Source organism: Melozone crissalis, unplaced genomic scaffold, assembly GCF_028551555.1.
Source record: "Melozone crissalis strain CALT ecotype California unplaced genomic scaffold, PUWL_Pcris_2 ptg000027l_1, whole genome shotgun sequence".
In the NCBI taxonomy this organism is placed as follows: domain Eukaryota; kingdom Metazoa; phylum Chordata; class Aves; order Passeriformes; family Passerellidae; genus Melozone; species Melozone crissalis.
This window is the reverse complement of record NW_026535805.1, coordinates 18917836-18938879: the sequence shown is the minus strand read 5'-3', so window position 1 is coordinate 18938879 and position 21044 is coordinate 18917836. Positions and strand designations below refer to the sequence as shown.

The following is a 21044-nucleotide window of genomic DNA, read 5'->3' as shown; positions in this document are numbered from 1 at the left end:
TCAAAGTAGGACCTAAACCCAAAGCCCTGGCCATATGTGGTCATTAAAGATGTCATGAGGTGCTTTTCAGGAGGAAAAACACTAGCTGTGAACCTGCCAGGAAACCAGGATTCCTATATTCCTTCTGCTTTCTATATTCCTCTGCAGTCTGAAGCAGAGAAAATATTGCTGTATTTCTTTCCTAAAAAACATTAAGTAAAGCTGCTGCTTTCCTTCTGCACATTTCCTCAAGGGATAATTGCATTTTAAATGGGGAATAAAGTGATTTATCTGAGGGCTTGTTCCTATCATTGTTTCTGCACATTTTGGTAGCCCTTCATGTGATGGAGCCTATCATCATTTTACCTCCAGTGAAGGCCTTTGGCACTCCCTGAACTAAAGAACTGTTGGGACTGAATCTTGCAGTGCCACAGAGAGAAGACTTCTCCAAACAGGTGAGCAGCACCTGGTGCTTTTCTGTAAGGACAGAGTAGGGCTCAAATGTAGTCCTGCCTACTCCTCCAGCTGTCCACAGCTGTGTCAAACAAAAACCTAGAGAACTCAGCGAAGATGCACTGCAGTATTATCCTGACAGTACTCACCAACCAAGGACTTTTTTACTTCTAAATTGTGATTTATGCTCAGTTGAAAGGGAACTCAGTCCCCCAGGCTACCAAAATTCGAGCAGCATGTCATCACCATCCACGCCTGTTAACTCTTCTGCTGCCCTCCTGCACCCAAGTGCTCAAATTTACCTGCACAAGCTTTGTGTGCCTCAGGGACTGGTGTTTTTGGGATCTTGAAAACCAGCTTTTCCTGTCTGATGTGGTGGGGTCTGAACAGATTTGGAATCGCATGTACACTTTTAAAAAGGCTAAAAAACCTGTCTCTGACAATTTCTGTACCAATGGAACAAACTGTTAAATTTTAACATTTTCCTCAGAAAGGCATGTAGTTTCATGTTAGGATGTTTAAGTGATTGAAAACTCACTTCTCCTACTGAACTGATTCATTGGTTGACAAACTTCAGCCCACATATGAAATGCAGGCAAAAACTGCACATACTAAATACACCAAAATCTAGGACACATGTATGAGTATAATTGATGGTTATAAAAAAGTACTTGCAGATGGAATTGGCAGAAAAATTTATTTGGTTCGTAAGTTTTGTAGTAAAGATTTTAATGGTCTTTACATCATGATTCATTAAACAAAGAAAAATATTCAAGGCATTTATGTTAGAAAGGGCTATTGTATTTGGCAAAGAATACAATAGCCAGTATGCTTATTCTCAAGGAATTGAATACAAAAATTTGGATGGTTTCTGGATATTGAACTTATTGAAACCTACCACAAGTCCTTCTTAGAATTAATTCAGCAACACAAATAAGCAACTTATCTGTGTAAAAGACTGTCAGAGGTGAAGGGTCAAGAACTACTGTTTATATCTTTTCCTTTTTAAGTCCCCACAGGGACAGAATTATAAAAAGATGCATATGGAGTTACTGGGAGGAAGACAATGGAAATTTTTTATAGTTGTGTTTTTCTGGTCCCTTCTTCTTGCTGCTGTGCACTGTCCCTGCATAACATATTTGTTATTAATAGTCTCATGTGATCAGCAGAATTTTACATATCTAGTAAAAAAATCTGAATACTCTGTCTCTTAATCAGAAAGCTCTGTTAAGTAAAGGAATTCAAAATGAGTAAACAATGGTGACTTGACAGCCTGGAATTTCAGACAACAGACAATAACACAGTGTTTGTGTTTTCAGTGAACAACTATTGTTAAATAAAAAGTTCCTGAGCCACGGGACAGTTTCTGTTAAAAACCTAAGCAGAAGAAAATACAACTGGAGATTTTAGAATTATCCAAATTACAGAACTCTTCTTACTTAAAACCTAAATGTTAAAGGAGACAGGGGAATGGTTCATGCAGCTGGATCTTCACAGGTAAAACAAGGTCATTGGCTAAAAAAGCCACAGAAACAAAACTTGTGATTGTAGCAAGTGTCCTAATTCAGTATATAATACAGCCACAGAAGACAAGGTCCAAGCACCAAATATTTTTCCTTGTCTAGACAGTTCACTCAAAGGACTCTTTTTTACAGCCGGAAAGGACATTTGTTTCTTTAATCACCCCATAAAGAGTGAGGCTTGTAATCGGCAATTCTCTTGCTACATGGAAGCAAAGTCAGGGGAAAAAACTAAGCATGAAACGAATATATCCTATGTCTATAGAGTGAATAAAGCAGTTCTCTGTAATTAAAACCTATTTTGGAATCCATTAATCAGTGCTGCCTGCTTTAATCAAAAAGCAAGATGAGTGCACTCACGCACTTTTGTGCAGTTCAACACTGTGCTCCTGTTTTCTGACAACCTGAACAACATGAAGGCAACCTAAACCTCAAGCGTGATATTTAAATCTCACTGAAATCTACTTACATAGCAGTATGTCTGGAAGAGGAACTGGTTCCTAAGACTGGCCTGCAAAGTGATTAGAGCAGCAGAGCTCTGATTCTGAAACTTCCAGGGCTACCTATAACATGCATACATAAAAAGGAAGAAGTAGATGTGGGAGAGCTCTGGTGGGGTGAGTAAGTTTTTTTGGACTGCCTGCTGCAGCAGTGAGAAGCCAATGAGAGACATATGGGATGGGACATGGAGACAGAAGAGATGCTTGAAGCAGAGAACCTTAAACATCAGAGAACCTCTAACTCGAGGTTTTGCCAACATATTTGACTAGTAGCCAGCTGGGTAAAACACCATCTTTACATGAACCCCAGAGAGCTCAACAAGAAACTAAGGAGCACTCAGAGAGCCTCCAGTTCAGAGAGTCCGGTGCAGTCAAATTTCTGAGCCTGGGGCCAGGCTGCAGTGGAATGTCACTGCTGCAACAAAAGTTTGTCTACACCTTGGAAGAAGACACAGTCTCCACAGCTGTTCAGTTTACTTTGGCCAATGGCCACAAAAACCCCATACCAGAACTAAACCACAGGAGGATCTTAAATGTTTTGTGCTCTTGTTGTTTCAAACATCAAAAAAACCCAAGTTAAACTCATACAAAAAAAGTCTGGAGATATGGAAAATCTGCTCCCCAGGTACAGAGAGGTGTGTGAATCCAGGAAAATTTTCTCAGGTTCTTCCTCTGATGGTATAAACAGTTATTCTCACTCACTTAACTTGAATTAAATTCACAGAGGCACTTAGCGTAAAGAACAGTAGCTCCTGCGGCTGGTAGCCACACGCTTTCTCAGTATGTCACACATTCCTTTTGTTTTGTTCTGCTTTTTAGCATGAAGCTGACACCACTACAAATATTGACACTGATGCCATCAGTGCTCCCTTAAAATGAGTTTTTTCAAAACTATGGAGTTGTTTTTATTAAAATGACAGAATGGAGAAACTAATTGTGGTAGAAAAGGAGTTCTGCTGCTTCAGAGACTAGAAGTACCTTTGCTTAGCCAAGTTATTAAAATACTTTTCCAAGTGCTGAATATAAAGTCTGATCTGTATTCCATACACAACACCAATTACTTGTGAAGCATGCTCAACTGGTTTTGTACTCGTTTTACTCTTCATTAAAAAGTTCCAAAACTAGTCACAATCCTGGAAATAAGATCTTGTGATTTCATCTTTCTCTATTTAGTAGAAGTTTGGCTTTTTTGTTCTAATGGAGATTAACTTAGTATTACTTCATCATATACGATAGCAGCCTTTCCCTGGAAACGGCTGTTTTGTTAAATGTCAGAGATGCAGAGGATCTCATTGTTTCTGCTACAGCTCCTAAAAGTAGATGCTAATGACTTCAGATTTCTTTTTTAAATTGTGCTCCTTTTCAGTTGTGCTTTTTTTAATTTCTGGGAATTTGATTTACCAAGGTTAATAAGTGTTCTTCTAGCTTCATTTTGAAATAAAGTGTTTGGCTTCTACAAAGAGAAGGCGGTATTCTTCTCTGGCCACTTTTCCCCCTTCCTTTATAGCTATGCTCAAGAGTGAGGCAAAACACCTGCTACTACTTTTCTTGCAGAGCAACTGAAGATATGTAGCCATACCCTTCCCAAATATTGGGTGAAGTGTATACATGCTGATGAAAGAATCCCCGAACATGCTTTAGAATTATCCCCATTACTTCAAATCATAAAATACTGCCTCCTCCATGAATCAGTGGAGTTACTTAGATTTGCTCTCTCTAGCCTACTTGACCAGGCTTTTGTCTTGGCAGTAAGAGAATATTTCTTTCAACTAACACCATGATTACAAAATGAAGTAAATGTTTAGAGAGAAAAAAAGCACTAAAGAACACTGGAGAATTTTTTATAATTACCAATAATAACTGAAGCACAAATGGTGCGTTTGATGTTATGCTATATCTAAATTTACAGCACTTATTCCCTGACATCAAGCGTAACAGTGTTCCTGCCAGCACAGTATTTCATTTCATGAGAGATCACATTACTAAATACATGGCAGGTTATATGGCAGTTTCAGTAATAAAGCTGTAAGGCTCGTTTTCCTCTGGTATAAGCAGGGAGATGCAACAGTCAGACACAAATTTCAGTGTACTTCATCCACCAAAGGACAAACGTTTTCACCATAGTTCACTAAGTGAACTATGAGAAGAATTGGCCTCTGAAAACAAATCACATATGGATTTACTGGCCTATAATTTGGGAGAGAGAATGTTGCTTACTTCTTAGGTGCTTGAGATCCCTACCCATTGGTTCTAAGACTGAGCTATCTGCTCAGTGGTTCCCCTCAGCATGCGTCCAGCTGAAATACTACCGTATTAATTTTTCACCTTCTGAACTTTTCCAACAAGCCTTACTGCCGTGAACACTCCTCTCAACCATAAGAACAGCCATTCTTAATCTAGTTAGGGGAGAGTTTATTTTCTATCAGCATCACTGACTTCACAAAGCCATATACCTTCTTGGTATCACTGGACACAAGTGTCCTGTTTTAAATTCAGTGCAGGAGAGCAGCGTCACTTGCAAACGTGTGTACACCATTAGCAACAGGATATATTCTCATGACATAGCAACATAAAAAACATAGTTACCCTTAATTCCAGCCTCCTGGTTGATGTTTCTATAAAGATCTAATTACTGCTATTTGCTCCATTTCTGCCATTTCAAAATGCCTGAAGTTCTATAATAGAACTACTGGATTTCACTACAACTTCTCACTGGAGTTACTACTCTGTAACTTAATCAGTATATTTTAAATAAAAGTTTGGACAAGCAAGGTTCTGCTGTCTTCCATACAGCAATGAGAACATTCAGGTAGTTCAGGCTTGCTGACAATGCACTTAAGCTTCAAATTAGATAATCCTGAATATTCATGTGTATCTTACCCACAGAAATTTAAGTGGCAGATTTCAGAGTTAGTAGTGACTGACTGACTACTTTTCTCACCCTCCCAACAACAGCAAATCAATGGGAATGAATTATTGTAACTGGTCTCACCTTCACATGTTCTGCCATCTGCGGACACAGAAAAGCCCCGCTCACATATGCACTGGTAGGAACCATCCGTGTTTAGACACTCTCCATGTGGTGAACAGAGGTCAGATCTCTCACATTCATTGATATCTGAAAGCACAGACATTTAGAGCTTTGCAAATCATCACAGCCTTAATATTAAGCCTAAATTCAATTAGTCTTAAAAGCAGCTTCTATCTCCACTGGCTATGTAAATAGCAGTGTGAACGGCTCATCTTCCAGAGTAACCAAATCTCCTGGGATCCTTCTCAAACTCTGTATGGATGTCAATCTGTTCTGCTGCATCATACTCTTGCTACACCACTCTGTGATGAGGATAAGCAGAGAGTGACTGGTGGGAAATCAGCATAGGCACCACCCTAGCACACATTTCTTCTGTCTTACAGGTATTCTCAACCCCATCTCACTGCTCTTTCATGGCTGCACACCAGCCAACTCTGGTGTCTGACTCCACATGTTACTAGCAGGTTTGGAGCCGCATCTTTCCCAGAAGGCTGATTTTACATAATTTAAATCCAAATGCTCTTTTTTGCTGATGGGGAGTGGGAATGATCCCAAAAGATTGCTATATAAGAGCTTATCAGTCTCTTTTGTTTCATTCTATTTTTAACTTAGGAAGCATTTTTCAAACTTGTGAGTCTGAAAAACAAGTATTTCCTTTTGATTCATGTCTCATGTGAGCAACCAAATCTGCCCTCAGAACTTAAGGACTTCATTATTTCATTAAGGTACTACCACTTTTATATAAATGATCATTCATGTTGTAGTTGCACTTTTGTATTTTTTGCTTTACAAAAGCCCATTAAGAAGCATTCAGTACCATGCTGAAACCGAGCACAAATTTACAAACAAAACTGACTCATGGGGCTTATTAATCCCTTACCCAAACACTAGAATTTCTCATTCTTAACTGTACCTTTTTCTGCTTACAGCCATCCAGAATGTATCAAAGTAGCCAGCAACTTTGATATACTACAGAAATTATGATTTCAATATCACTGTCTCAAGACCATGATATACATCATAGAATTTTCTCTAGCTACAAACTGATTCTAGCCTGTGTGTAAACCTTCTAACCAGTGTCCTGAAATCATGGCCATAAGAGGAAAGAAAAGAGGCAGGCAGCTCAGGAAAGTTGTATCTGCATGAGGCGCCTAAGGAAAAGTAAGTGCACTGTGCTGAACACAACACCTACATGTACAAAGCTTTCTCTGAAATCATAGTAAATGCAAACCATCAACTACTTCCTGAAGCCCTCTGAAAGTTGGGAATTGTGGGAGATCAGCAATGACAAGGACAGTATTATACCTTCTCATCCTGTACTCAAGATTTAGCTGTCTTAAAACTGCCAGAAAAATACTGGAAACCAAGCCAGCTGATTACACAAGGTAGAATGATGTGTTAAAAGGCAGGAAAACAAAATTACCAGTGTTAGGGAAATTGAGTATAATACCTCTGAAAGAGCAAACTGCACTTTCTCAAGTTTTGGAGTCTTTTCAACTTTCTCCTTACCAAAACGCATATCCCCAGCTTCTAGTCTAGTCCAGATTCAAATTGCAGACACTGCACTCTGTGATAAATTTGCCAGTTTAATTCAATAGCTCTCTGTTTGCACTGTCTGTCCCTTAGCTGGCTCACAAGTGCTTTCAGTTTTGTTATATTTATCCATTTAAAATATGAGGCATGTATCTACTACTAAAGATGGCAAAGTGAAGAGATTAGAGGGATATCAAAGCTGCCATTGATTTCAGCTTGTGGTCAATTCTCTTTTATCTGCTAAAGCAAGGTCTAATACAGCACTTCTGTATGCTGAATGCAGCATTTTCTGAATAAGAAAGCAGTCACATAGAACACTCAGAACTTTCACAGGGAATTCAGTGTTTGTTGCAGAAGATCTTCAATGTGGATGAGCTGGAATCCAGTTTCTCAGCTAAAGTCTAAACTCTGCACAAGTGAGCAGCCAAAGCAAAGTCCAGTGTTCTGGTCCTTCAGCCATTTAGAACATGAACTTGTTATCACTTTCCAGCTCTAATACCATGGCTTCTGTCTCACAAAAACGGTGGGCAAAAGTGATGAGGCATGCCTGGGTGTTGTGCCAACATGAAGATGGGATTGTTCAGAACTAAATCCTGGGAAGTGTTTTCCTGGGTTTGGCAATGCTGACTCAGTCTCAGACAACACATTTTCTTCATCCCCACCCATCCTCCACAAAGTACTGCAAGTGTTTTATAGAGGCAATATCTAAAGCGACTTTAATGCTAACAATGCAGCTCTTCTTGTTACAGCTCTGATTCACAACACATAGAATGCTCTGTCAAAATAAATGTTTCCAGGATTTGGGAAAAAAGCAGCATGCATCTCTGTTAGTCCTAACATAGATTCTCTTTCAAGTTATGAAGGCTGAGACTTCAGCCTCTTGAAATAATTTCTCCACATATATTTACAGAGAGAAGAGAATGAATGAGAGTAGAAAATAAGAAGAGTAAGAAAGCACTACAAATGATTATAAATTAGTTTCTCTTCCTTAGCAAGGTCTGTGACTATCACAAGTTACACTTACAAATCTGCACATTTATAATAATAATCCAGGGATTTTTTACACCTGCTTCATACCTTGACATCCCCTATTTGCTATCTGCTGGAAACCATCTGGACAAGTGCATTTGTAGGACCCTTCAGTATTTATGCAGCTTCCTCTTAGGCAAACATTGCTGTCTTGAAGGCATTCATCAACATCTGAAATAAAAAGGCAGCTGAATTATTAGATGATGTCAAAACTGATGAAATTTTTAAAACTTTCAACATAACTTGAAGCAACTGTGTGCATACATGGAAATCAAGTTTACTACGCTTTAGGATTCTTTGTTATTTTCCTTTCATTGTGTCATCAAACTTCTCATCTTTCAAGAGGGCTTTGAAATTTGAGTTTGTATGTGATTAATTCCTAGCAAATATGACTCATCTGCATCTCTCACAAAAGCACATCATAACAGTAATGCAGTTAAAAAGAAATCCAAGCAGCTGCACATTTAGAAGACAGACACAAAAACTACCTCCTAATGCAAATGTAAAATAGTCTTCTTTGGATGTGTTTAAACCCCCACATAGAAATCCAAGAGCTGGAAGTGACTGACTCAGGCATCCCCCTGGGAGTGGGCAAGCCCAAGCAGAGCTGGTGTGTCACAGCAGGCAGGACGTGCCTGGGGAGCCTGCTCACACCACAGCCACGTGGGACAGGACCACACTGTGGGCACTGCTGTGCTAATGGGGAGCTTTCCATGCAGCTGAACCACAGCCATTTCACAGGCTTTTAGCAGCTGGATCATGCAGCTGCATGGCTGCTTTTGCACAGGGCTGCACCCCAGCCACAAATCCAGCTCCAGAGTCCAGGCACACAGGATCTTGTTTCCCAGCTCCCACACACCATGTTCAGGATCAAGCCTTAGGCCTGTACACTCTGCTCTGTGTCTCAATATCCATGGGATAAACGGCTGACACACAGCAGGGAGAGTTTCAGGATTCAAACTAGACACAAGATAATCAACTATTTCAAGAACAGGACACTGGCACTGTCTCCACCTAAAGTCTTTTCTTCCCTTAGTCTTTCAAAGGGCTTAAAGGCAGCCAAGTGGAGGAACCAGAGTACAGCTACTCTGGGTACAGGATTAAGTCAGCAAGTGCTGACATTCCAGTGACATTATACAGCTTTGGTTGCACTGCAGTTTAAGATCACAAGGTATTTGGTGCCTGTGCCTCTAAGTTTTAAAAGCAAACAGAAAGTGAGAGACAAATTAAAAATACTGTCTCATAAGCAACTTCCCTCAGCCTCCACAGAGCTCTACCTAATCATCTACCCAGTCTATTGCTTTGATAATGTAGTTAGCTTCCTTTGAAAAACAGTAATCAAAGACTTTTCCCAGTACCTTTGATTATTCTGATTTCTTAAGTATGGATTTTAGCTGATTAGAATTGTAACTTTTTCCTGTGCTGCAGGAATGAATAGCAATTGTAATTGAAAAGAGGACATGACCTCATTTCTACATTTATCTTTGGAAGCCCACACTATATCATTCTCCTTGGGATTTAATCTATTTAATAAAAGTAAGAAATAGGGATAGCTCTCTTACACAAATGAATGTTATTGAAGATAAAATTGCACTTAATGTTGACAAAGTTATGACCTTTAAGATAACCACATGTTTTATAACCATTTTCAAGTGCAAAACAAATTGTGGCTTATTTAAAAAGCAATTCATTTTGACTAGAGCATGAGAAAAAATAATTACTCCCTTGTGCTAAGTTAATGCCAAGTCTCACAACAAGAAGGTGCCTTCTGCCAAATTCAGTAAAACTGCATTATTTTCCATATAGGATGCAAACCTCCCTCTCTCTGATGCAACTCTTCATAGACCCTATGAGTGCTACATGAGAATCCCCAGAAAAATCAGTGGCATCCCCAGAAAAATCTTAAGGCATTCACTGCTTTTTACCACCTTTACACATGCATGTCTTGAACATTTTGGCTAGCAAAATCTCTGAAAGCTCTAGGAGAACAGCAGAGACTTAAGCTTCAGACTTTCTTGCAGTAACACAGGTTCTTTGAGATGTACAGTCTGTATGTAAGTCCTGTTGGAGCATATTCCCCTCCTTTTTGGCTGAGACAAGGCCTCACAGGTGCCCTCACACTTTGTGCTCCCTCTTATTCAGGGCAACAATGAGCAAAAAGTCTCAATGTCACTTCATCTCAAGAACAAGTTGCTGAATGACAGACTAAGGCAGAAGATAAACACACACGTGGGTGTCTACCTTAAAGATATACTGCATGTATAGTTGTATACATTGATACATGTACCAATTATTTTCAATTGTTTTACAGCATCACACATTCTTTGGGTATCCTCTGATGTGACAAATGTCCACACCCGGCTCTTCAAGAAACTGGACAAAATTTGAACCACTTTGTTTTTTCCAGACAATTGTGCTGTGCTATGCTCACAATTTTTGTAATCTCTTTTCTGCTCTCTCTGTGAAGTGTTATAAAACATTGAGGTAAATAAGCTAATCCAAAACTCAGAGGCCATTATGTGGAAAAACACTGCATGTCTTCTTAAGGTGATTGTCTCCTTAGTTTCCAAGGTGCAAAAAGCAGTCTATAATATCCTGTACTTCAGAAAATTTTGAAGGGATAGAATGAAAGCACAGAAGAACTTCTTCCACTTCAAGAGATTAAGTATTTTTGCAGGACTTGCAATATTTACAGAAGTCTTCAGCAAACAAACCATGGCTACAGAAATTAACCATTCTGTCACTGGGTGGAGAAGCTGTAAATTTGGTTCCAGATTTTTAAATGAGACAAATATCCTGGGGTAAGGGAATGGTTTTACTCTTTTTCCTTGTTTGATACAACCCCTCTTCTTTTGCCTTGAAAATGTCTGAAACTATTTTGTCTTGAAAACTGCCTTTGAGCAGGGGTAAGAGTTAAAGTATGGACCTATCGTGACAGGCCAGGTGATGGAGAGCTGCAACAGCTACCATGAGTTCTTGGGCTGTTTGAAAAGCACCAAAGCAGTCGAAGAGAAGTTTGAAATTTCATCTCAAGTCTACTTAGAGCAAGTTAGATTAGCAGTTGTCACAAATGATACCATATCATCTGTTCTGTCTTTGGGAGGCAGAACGGCCTGTGATCCATTAGACCACGTTTTTCTTTGATTCTTGACAGGGTATCTCCACATCTGCTGCAATTCATGAAGATCTTGAAGGCAGATGAGAGCAAAATTATTTGATGCAAATTTCTAGTCCATTGCATCATCAGCCCACATTTCTTGAGGCTGATGCAAGAGGTGCTGGTACTCAGCATGAATGATGAGAAGAGTGTGTTAAGTTCTTCCATGAACACATTCTCCAAATAGCTCAGGACCAAAGAGTACCAGTGTGCTGAGGAGATTTTATAAGATATCCTTACTCTTTGCTGATGAGAAATTCAAGAGTTGCTGCCACTCATGGAATGTGGACAATCCAGTGTAATCAGTTATGATAAAGTCTGTTACAAGTTTGTCTTGAGCAAACAGCATTTGGTTAGCCCAGGGGGAACTGCTCTTCTGCCTGCATCACTTGAAGAGGAGGATTCCTGACCTGTTGCTGTGAGGGAGAAGGTGAGGACTGCCTTCCAAGGGCTGTGTGGAGGATAACCTAGCAGCAGAACACTGTTTGGTAGAACAGCTGTAAGAAGCTGTATCTTGCAAAGCATCAGCAGTTACAGAAAGCACACCAGAGACCAAAAAGCTTTTATGAGCTAATGCCCCATGTACAATGAGACTTTAACAAATGCTTCTTAGCTACTTCTCCCTGGTAGTGTGAGATAAGAAAGCAATTGAGATAGAATCTTTCCTGGAGTTTGCTGGTAAGTAATCTTGCATTCTCAAGGTGACCATGAGTAGTGCAGCAGATGTACCATATCAGATGGTAGCCAACAACAGAGAAGAGGAAGTAGCTTTGAAATGCTTCAATAGAAAAAAATATCAGTTTGCCAATTACTGGACAATTACATTGTTTTACTTGAGAGATAAAAGAATGTTTTTTTTCTATAACACAGTATTTCTTGCTACATATATTGTACATCTTTCACTTCTTACTTTTGTTTTTGCAAGCTCAGTACCTAGACTGCATTTTGAGACAGTGCAAGCTGTGAGCTCCAGTAGATCCTGCTGGAACTTGTCATCTACTAAATGCTTTTCTTTCATGCGCACTCTTGCCAGTGCACATGTGTGATTGTGGTGGCTGGCTGCAGGTTTCCAAACCAGCTGGAGAAGAAGTTTTAACTAGCAGGCCTCCATGAGAATAGCATATACTGGCAGAAGCTTTTGTAATACAGAGCCTCTGTGTCAGAACTTAAACAACAAGGTTTGGAAAGACGGACTTGTTCTCAGTAATAATATCAACTGGTCTTCCAATCTTACTGTTGGAAGCACATGTCCTAACTTTTTGTATGTGGAAAGATGACAGGTACTATTTCTAAGAATCCATTAAATATGTGGCTGTGTTGGTGGGAACAAATGGTTGGCAGTGTAGAGAAAGAAAGAGAGGCAACATATATTTCTTCTCCATTCTTAAAAGAGTTCACTCCTATAGCTGAAATACTCAAGATCTTATTGAATAAAATTAGTCGGCAGCTGAGTCCCTAAGCTTACCTTCACACTGATCTCCAGTAGATGACAAGGAGTAGCCTTGGCTACAGATACATCTGAAAGATCCTTCTGTGTTCCTGCAGCGTCCATTTGTACAGACTGATCGCTGCTGGCATTCGTTAATATCTGCAGAGACAGTGAAACTCTTACACATCTGAAAATACCAGTTACTCATCAAATGGTACAAAGACCAAGTCTGAACAAAACAGCAAAGCACAGTATCAGTATCCAGTACTGCTTAACTTGTTTGTGTTTATTAAATACAGACAATGCAATGCATAAAATTGTATGAAACTGCAGACTGTGTGTTTTCCTTGAGACGACGGTGTTCAACGTTCTCTCCTGTAACACCAATTTATCCCTCATGCACAATGGGGTACACACAGACTCACAAATACACACACATGCTGCCTGAGAGCTGCTTTTGTTTCTGTTGTATCTGGCAGAGGTAACAAGTCAGCCGCTCCAGTGAATCAGCAAAACCCACAAAATACTTTCCAACAGGATCACCACTTTTTAACTGGGTGTGGTTTTCAGATGCACACTGACAGGCTAATCCCCTATTAAGTTAAGGCTCCTTGAAATTCTTGCCTTGTAGCAGTATTAATCATCTAACTGGAGAAATGTCTCTTTGCTTCCAGAACACTGCTAATCCCTCTGTGCTTTAGCTCTCATAAACTGGGGTCAGCCTGAGCTAACAGATGGATTTGAACATCAAACTTATATTTTCCTATGGAAAACTCAAAGTATTGGAAGCAAGTGGCTCTTTGAATGCAGAACATAGCACATGCCTTGTTTGAGCTAGGAAGCCTATTTTCCCTCTGTTATTTGTAAAATATTCATTAAGAAGCAGTGTTTAAATTGACATGGTGTATTCTTGGTCACTTCTAGCATTTTGGCACAGCTGAATGTCTTTCTGGAAATACACTTCAATTCAAATGGGAGAGTGTTACTCAATGAGGTTTTTCAGGTCTATGTTATGGCTGAACAGTCTGACCTCTTAAGTAACGGTTCCTTGCAACCACAGAAGTTTAGAATTTAAGGATCACTGAAATCTGTGAGGCTCCATGAAGCAGCTGGGCATGTGTATGGGTCCTTACTTAGAAGGGTGCACTTTAAGAAGAACAGTCTGCACATGCCAGCTCAGCTTGGCAAGGGCTCTTTTCCATGAAAGGCTCAGAGGAAGCAGTCAAATTTGTCTACATATTTTCCCCAAGATCAGTCTGCTGTGTGTCCTGAACAGCACATTTAACTCACTCAAGACACTTAACTTACACTGATGTTTTGTTTCAAACTTCCTGACAAATGTATATGAGCTATCATTTAGTTTTACTGTATTATTTTTAGCACTCAGAAGTCTGAAAGTGTTTGGTGCTGTACAGAGACACTTAGGGAAGGCTGAGGGAAAGGCAAAAGAAGGAAATCCAACATCTGACAAGAAACATGTAGGTGACTGTGCACTTCCACAGCCTGGAGACACTGTCTCAGATTTTCACCATTAGGGAAAAGTTTCAAGTTCTCTCTAGTTGAGGAGAGGAATATTCATAGCTCCTGTACACGCTCTAGGTTCACCCTCACACTACTTCACCCTAACTTCAGACCTAATTTTGTTCCACTGGAGCAGTCTTGACGGGAATTTTAGATGTGGAAGAAATGTGGAAACTGACACTTTGGAGGCACAGGAACTGTTCCTAGAAACACACCACCAAGCTCTCTCTCTCTCTCAGTGTACTGCTGGAAATACAGGGACACCAGTGCAGGCAGGGTTAACTGCTCAGTGGTAACTGACACTGCTGGGCTCGAAAGGGCAGCAGCCTAGGTTTTTTGATTTCACTCACCCACATGGTAGGTAAAAAAAAGATAGAAAGAAAAGCAAAAGCCACTGTCCTTAAAGCTCTGAAATGCCAGATATGCCATGGATTTTGCAAATATTCCAGTTTAGCAATATAAATATTACTACATGTTCTTGACTGGCTTTATAACACATGTCAAGGTCTACAATGTGATCATTGAAACCATAAAATGGAAATACACATTCTTACATTTCTGTGTTTTTAGCATCAGTGTTATACATTTAAAAGCAAGATTAAAAAAAATTAAAAATATTATCTAAAAGGTAAATGCAACCTTATCAATTTTAGTAATATTCTTTCTTACCTTCACATTGATCCTTTGATGCAGAGAGTTTGAAACCCTGGGCACAAAAACACCTGAAGGATCCCTCTGTATTCTCACAACGTCCATTTGTACAGTGACTGCCATACTGACATTCATTTATATCTGTGAATAAAAAAAAAGCGCAAGAAATAAACTGGGGTCCAACCACCTTTCAGTTGAGCTTGGGAATATATTCAAATTACATCATAAAGATGACTATTATTCCTGCGGAATTTATTTCAATGTGATTTTAGCACTTCATGCAGGTTCCTTTGTAAGGCTACTCTACACACTCATCAAGGAACTTAACTGGATTATGCAAAATCTCTCCTCCTAGTCACAAACCATCCTTTCTTTAGAAAGACTTGAAAGCAGCTTTTATTTCCTATACACTATCCCATGCACATCTACTTTCATCCTTCTCTGAAAGGTATTAATTAGATGGGCCACTTTCTTTAGCCAACATGAAAATTGCTGTGTTGCTACTTAACAGTAATTTTCAAGAATTCTTTCTGAAGGCAATTTGTATAAATCAACAAAGCAAAAATAAAGATAAAACAAGAAACATATTTTACTATAAATCCAGCCAGAATTAATTCTGTATTCTAAAATAATAATTAGAAGTGGTTTTCACAGGAAAAAAAAATTCAAATTTTATTTCTTTCTTTCGGGGTTGCAGTAGTTAGAGCGTGTCCTTGTTTTATGGAAAAATGCTGTATTTTTTTAGCTTCACTGATGCAGGAAAAGAACTACCCTTTGTTTGTTTTTATGTGCCAGAAAGCATATTACTCCTAATTATCCTCTCTTTTGCCACCACAAAGCACACAAAACCCATCAGCAAATTATTTGAGGCACTGGAGCCATTTAGATGGCTGTAGCAGAGGGAGAGCTGGAAGATTCAACATCTTTAAACTATCATCAGAACCCTTATTAGCTATTGTGAATATGTGCAGTAACTATTTTCCTCACACGTATTTAGAGGCATGGCTCTTTGCAAGCTCCTGTACCACCTGCCTTTGACAAAGCCCATCTTTCCCCCAGACACAAACAAAACCACCACGATCATCCACATTCCCAGTGACCTACAACTCTCAGTTCCTCACTTGAGCCTCTAGCTCTGTAAATAACATGGCCTGTTGTAGCCTGGCCAAGCAGAAGGAGCGACAGACATCCTTGGAGATAGGACAGCACAGATCCACAGGTGCTGTGCTATGGCATTCAGTGGTGCTACTCCTCATTGCTTTCTCCAAGGCTTATCTTCCACTCACTAGTGTTGCTAATTGTGCTTGCTCTACTAAACACAATCTTTGCTCTCCATGTACATGATCAATGCTCTGACTGAAGAATCTGTTCAAACACAGAGAACCCAATTCAAGCACACAAATTTCCAACCAAACAACAAAACTGCTTCTAACAGATTCACTTTCATCTCTAAGCTGCTTGACAAAGAAACCTGCAATACTATTTCTGATTTTTGGATGGGATTCAAAGATCAAGAGTTTTCTACATGAAGCCAACAGAAAAGCCAGGAACAGAACTTAAATTTTCTGACATGAAATCCAGAGTTATAACCGATTCTGTTGGTCTCCCTACAGTAGGGCTAGAGGTATTTGGATTAGCTCTGCTTACCTCAGTATTAGTTTTGGTATCTTCTAATGGGATCCTTAAAACTGTACAATTTGAATATTGATAGTTAAACCATGCAGCTTCAAAATCCACCACAGTGATAATCGCAAGGATGAAGTGATTTAGAAAGTTTTGCTAATCTACTTTTTAAATTTGTTCATCAATACACAGAAGTGTGCTCTAGATACATCATGATATCTGACTTTATTTGAATGTGAAAATGTGCAGAGAGAAAAATGGAATAGAAAATTAATCAGTGGTTGAAAGTGAACTTAAAAACCAATTAATTATTTCAAATAGTCCCTGTACAACACAAATGCAGTGAGGGACCTGGGACAGTGACTATTTCAAGACAATGAGGAGTCAGGCTGTGCAAGTGTCCTTTTCCATTTCATCCAACACACATTGAACATTCCCACCGAAACTCCAGTTAAATGTAGTCTACCCGAGTTTGAAGTGAACTGAGGGACTTGGCTTAATAAAACAGATGTGGCTATGTTCCTGGCTTTAAATCCTGCAAGATTACAATCTAAATGGCATCAAAGACGTATCTGTAGAAAAAAGTGCAGGCAGAAGAATGAAGTGAGGTAAAAAAATACTGAAAACAGCAATGTGGAAAAACAGAAGAGCTGCAACTGATCTAAACTAACAGGAGAAACAAATGAATTTATGGAACAACAGATTTAAATATCCTTCACAAATAATGGGAGATATTTTCCTTTTTGGTGTATTTAAGTGGTGCCATATTGCAGACCTACAGATTTAAGAAAAAATGTCTGCATTACATTTTCTAAAATATGTATGGCTCATTTCCAACATGATGTAAGCCTAGGATAAACAAAAAACGGACTGATCACATCACTAATGAAGTGAGTAAGAATGTCTAGGCTTAGAACATTTCATAAGACAAAGGAAAAAAGGAAAGCTACATGAAGTAATACAAGGAAAAAAATTATCACTTTAAATCAAGACATATTCCTTGCATGACTTAGTTCTGAGCAAAGACTGACTTCTCTTATTTCCCTCCTACTAACCTGGTTAGCAAGAATGAAACAACTGAAAGATTTGTCAGGGAATTTTCAACCAAGCTATTTCCATAAAAAGGTACAGAAATAAAGCTTAATATTGGGAAGAGAAGGCAAAATTAGGCCAACATTTTTGCAAAAGAAAAAAAAAGGAGTTAAGTAAGAGCACTCTTAACAGAGTACATATTGTACAGCGTACAATACACATTCTTTGCAAGGGCACCAGGAATGCAGGCAGGTGGGCAGGAACGAAATGAAGACCAATGTGGAGTAATTAGTGCAAAAAGAAACCCATTAATTTGTTGTAAACATTTTGTAGCTTGTTACAACTCCATTAAATCCATGAAATTACCAGAGAAATACATTCCTCCTGACAGTGAGTCAAATGACAAGACCAAATATGCAGCTACGACATGGCAGATCAGACAGTAAAGACTTTTTCAGAAAACAGGGCAGTTGAAAAGGGTGTAATCTGCACAGCAAAATTGGTGGTGAAGTTCTGACAGCCACACCATTGCCTCACTGCAACTTGGCTCTAATCTTGATCCACAGATCAGCACCACACTTGCAGCTGGAGCACAGCAGATCCCAGCCACCAGAGCTGCTTCAACCAAACTCTGCCCTTAGACTGCTTTGTGAACTAAACCACATCACAGCACTGGGAGCCATTACAAAATAAGCCATAGAAGTACACTGACAATCAGCCCTACAACAGTAATGCAAACACCCTCTGTGTAGGTTATTGCACACCTGTTTAGGCAACATTAGGCAACATAGGTTACTCCAACAATCACAATTATAGGGCATGTGATACATCGAGTGGGAGGAATATTCGCAACAGATAGCAGATCCTTCACAACTGATGCTAAATTTAAGTTTCTGGTAGTGTCCCAAAAAGTGGCACTCAAAACTGCAAAAGATTATTTCCTTTAGCACAATGGATTAGTTTGCACTTTCTTACCTCCATTTCAAATAGTCAAAACTGATTTTGAAAAAAAAAATTCAATCTAACATTTACAAAAAAATCAACAAAAGTAAAATGCGAGAAATCTGTCCTAAACCCTCAACCTAAAGTTAGACAAGGGGCTTTAAGATATACTAATGTGTTGCTAGAAGCACAGATAATTAAAGACTTTAATTAACATGCTCCATGAGCAAACTCTTGAATATATTCCACTGAAAAACCTGAGTTGCACTGATGTATTAGCACTCGTCTTTTCCATTTTTCCACTTGTCTTTGCCAAACAACAGCCTACTAGTATTTCACTGACAATACATCCCCTTTCTGTTCCATATTTTCTATTTCAAGAATTTTGTTTTGTAATTATATTATTTGTAGTCTAGATTTATCTACAGTAAAACAAGATTTCCTCTTATGTACTGTGTCTGAGAACATAAAGCAATTTCAAAAATCTCATATTTTCAGTTATTCTTGAATGAAATGAGGACCCAGGGCACAGTGATGTCATCAGGTTGTAACACTGATTGAATATGAAACACAGCACCTCAGAACAAGAGCTACAACCAGAGAGACAAAGAGTACTAAACATACCATGGCACTGTCCATTCCAGCCTCTGAATCCCACTCTGCAAGGAATGCACTGGTAGGAGCCAGGAGCATTAAGGCACTGTGCATCTGGACAGGTAGTTGGAGTCAGGCACTCATCGATGTCTTCAAAAGAGAAGATAAAAGGAAATACTCATCAAGCCATAGTAGAACACTGAATAATAATCTGGTTACTCTGACTCTCTTCCTGAGATACTAAAGCATTTAAAGAGTTGTGTAATTTATCTGATAGAGGCACAGGAAAGAACAAGTTCACACATATTTGTACCAGCAAAGGGGCATCTCAGAAATAGAGTAGCTCATAATACATGCAGCTGAATCTGAATTCTCTGTTTTACTAAAAATCTTTGGTAGGTCTTCCAGAACATACAGCATATCAGATTTCTGGCTATCACATGTAAAAATAACTTTCCTTTACTTTACATGTTACTCCTTTATCATACTGAAGTGCCTGAGATTCTTCCTATAGTAAGACTTTTGAAGTTCATTGGAACTTCAGTAAAATTGTAACTCTGAATTCCAAAAGCAAAGCACAATTTGGTATTTTCCAATGCTGTAGAGTTATTCAGCATGCAAGCGCTATTGGGACAAAAACATAATTGTGTGAATGAGAATCAAAGAGGTTTACATGAAGTAAGGAGTTAATTTTGGCTGAAGGAAGGCACAAGCCACATCACTGAGGCTGGCAATGTTTAGGGTGAGAGAGGGACTTTCTGCATCAGGCAGGGTCCTAAAATGCCCATGACAAGAACAGAGAGGTCCTGAAAAAGTCATGGAACTCATGTTCAGGCTCTGAGCAAGAACAACTTCTTATCCTGCCCCAAGGAAACCCAGACATCCAACATATTCAATCTAGAGGAGACTGCACACAGAAAACAACATTCAAAGACAAGTTGCTGTTAAGTGACCAATGATCAGAAGATTCTGGAATTAAAACTGTGTAGGCAGTCTCCTTGCAGTCTGCTCGCATGTGTGAGATCATTTTATAACATAGTATTTAATTACACAATAATTATAATCTTTCCCATTAAATACTTCCTTCATGCAGTGCACAGAACTAATTAAATTGTCAGTCACCTCTAAACTCAGCTTCCTAAGCTTCCATCCTTTTCCTGCCCCAGGCCTAGCAGTTTTGTCTTCTGCAATTAAGGACTGCTACTTGAGCACAGATCATAGGGAGGGAATTCACCCCTAGTTTTGAGAACAAGCTGACAGAACTCAAGGAGCTCCCAACACTTGTAATTTAACTGGACAATGCTCCAAGGTTGAGAAAATTGAATATTCCAGCTCCAAACATCTCACTGGATGTAGGCAAATCACAATTTTTCGTAAAATCACAATTGTCCAGCTTAGAATACTTTCTCATAAAAACACTAACAGGCTTCTTCAGTGGCTACAATGCAGACCTGCAAAAGCTTCTCATTAAACTGCTGTGGGAGTTTGTTTTTTTTAACTTAATTAACAAAGAAAATTACACTTCTGCTCCAATTTCTTCTCAGAACTGTGGACTGTGTCTGCCTTCAGAACATGAATGATGCACCTGGTTCCGAAATTTTTAGTCAAAATAAAGTCTAGATGTGGCAAAGCATTAAAAAAAAAATCACAAGAAGATTCTACAAGAATTCTTCATCCTGTGCAGTGATGTTCAGCTATGACTAAAACACTGTTCTACAGAAACAGCAGAACTTACAAGAACATCTATGCACTCTTTACATTTCCCCGGCTAGGCCTGTGACAGAGCTTGTGTGAGTACAGCTTGAAGGCAGAATGAGGATGGGGTGAGGAAGTGCAAGTGAGCCCTGAGTATTGTGTGCAGCTTGGAGGATTCTTGCCTTTGTTTTTGAACTGTGGAGGGGGTGGAAGGAAGTTCTTTGTGAAATTAGAAATCTGTCAGTAGAGTGATGACATGGTGAAATGATTCCCCAAATGTATCATTTCCTTGGTTTGATGGATTAATGGAGGAGCATTTTCCCCTCAAGCAACTTTAAATAACTTTCAAGAGAGA

The 21044-nt window shown here is 39.1% G+C and overlaps 1 protein-coding gene across 1 annotated transcript in view; it reads right to left on the bottom strand.

The window, feature by feature from the left end:
* Window positions 1–21044, bottom strand: part of LTBP1 (latent transforming growth factor beta binding protein 1) — a 187314-nt gene that overhangs the window by 36632 nt on the left and 129638 nt on the right. The window contains exons 19-23 of the mRNA XM_054279239.1: window positions 19025–19144; window positions 14822–14944; window positions 12668–12790; window positions 8094–8216; window positions 5445–5570 (exon numbers count right to left, since the gene is read on the bottom strand). Coding sequence (XP_054135214.1) covers window positions 5445–5570; window positions 8094–8216; window positions 12668–12790; window positions 14822–14944; window positions 19025–19144 — 615 coding nt within the window. The remainder of the gene's footprint in view (window positions 1–5444; window positions 5571–8093; window positions 8217–12667; window positions 12791–14821; window positions 14945–19024; window positions 19145–21044) is intronic.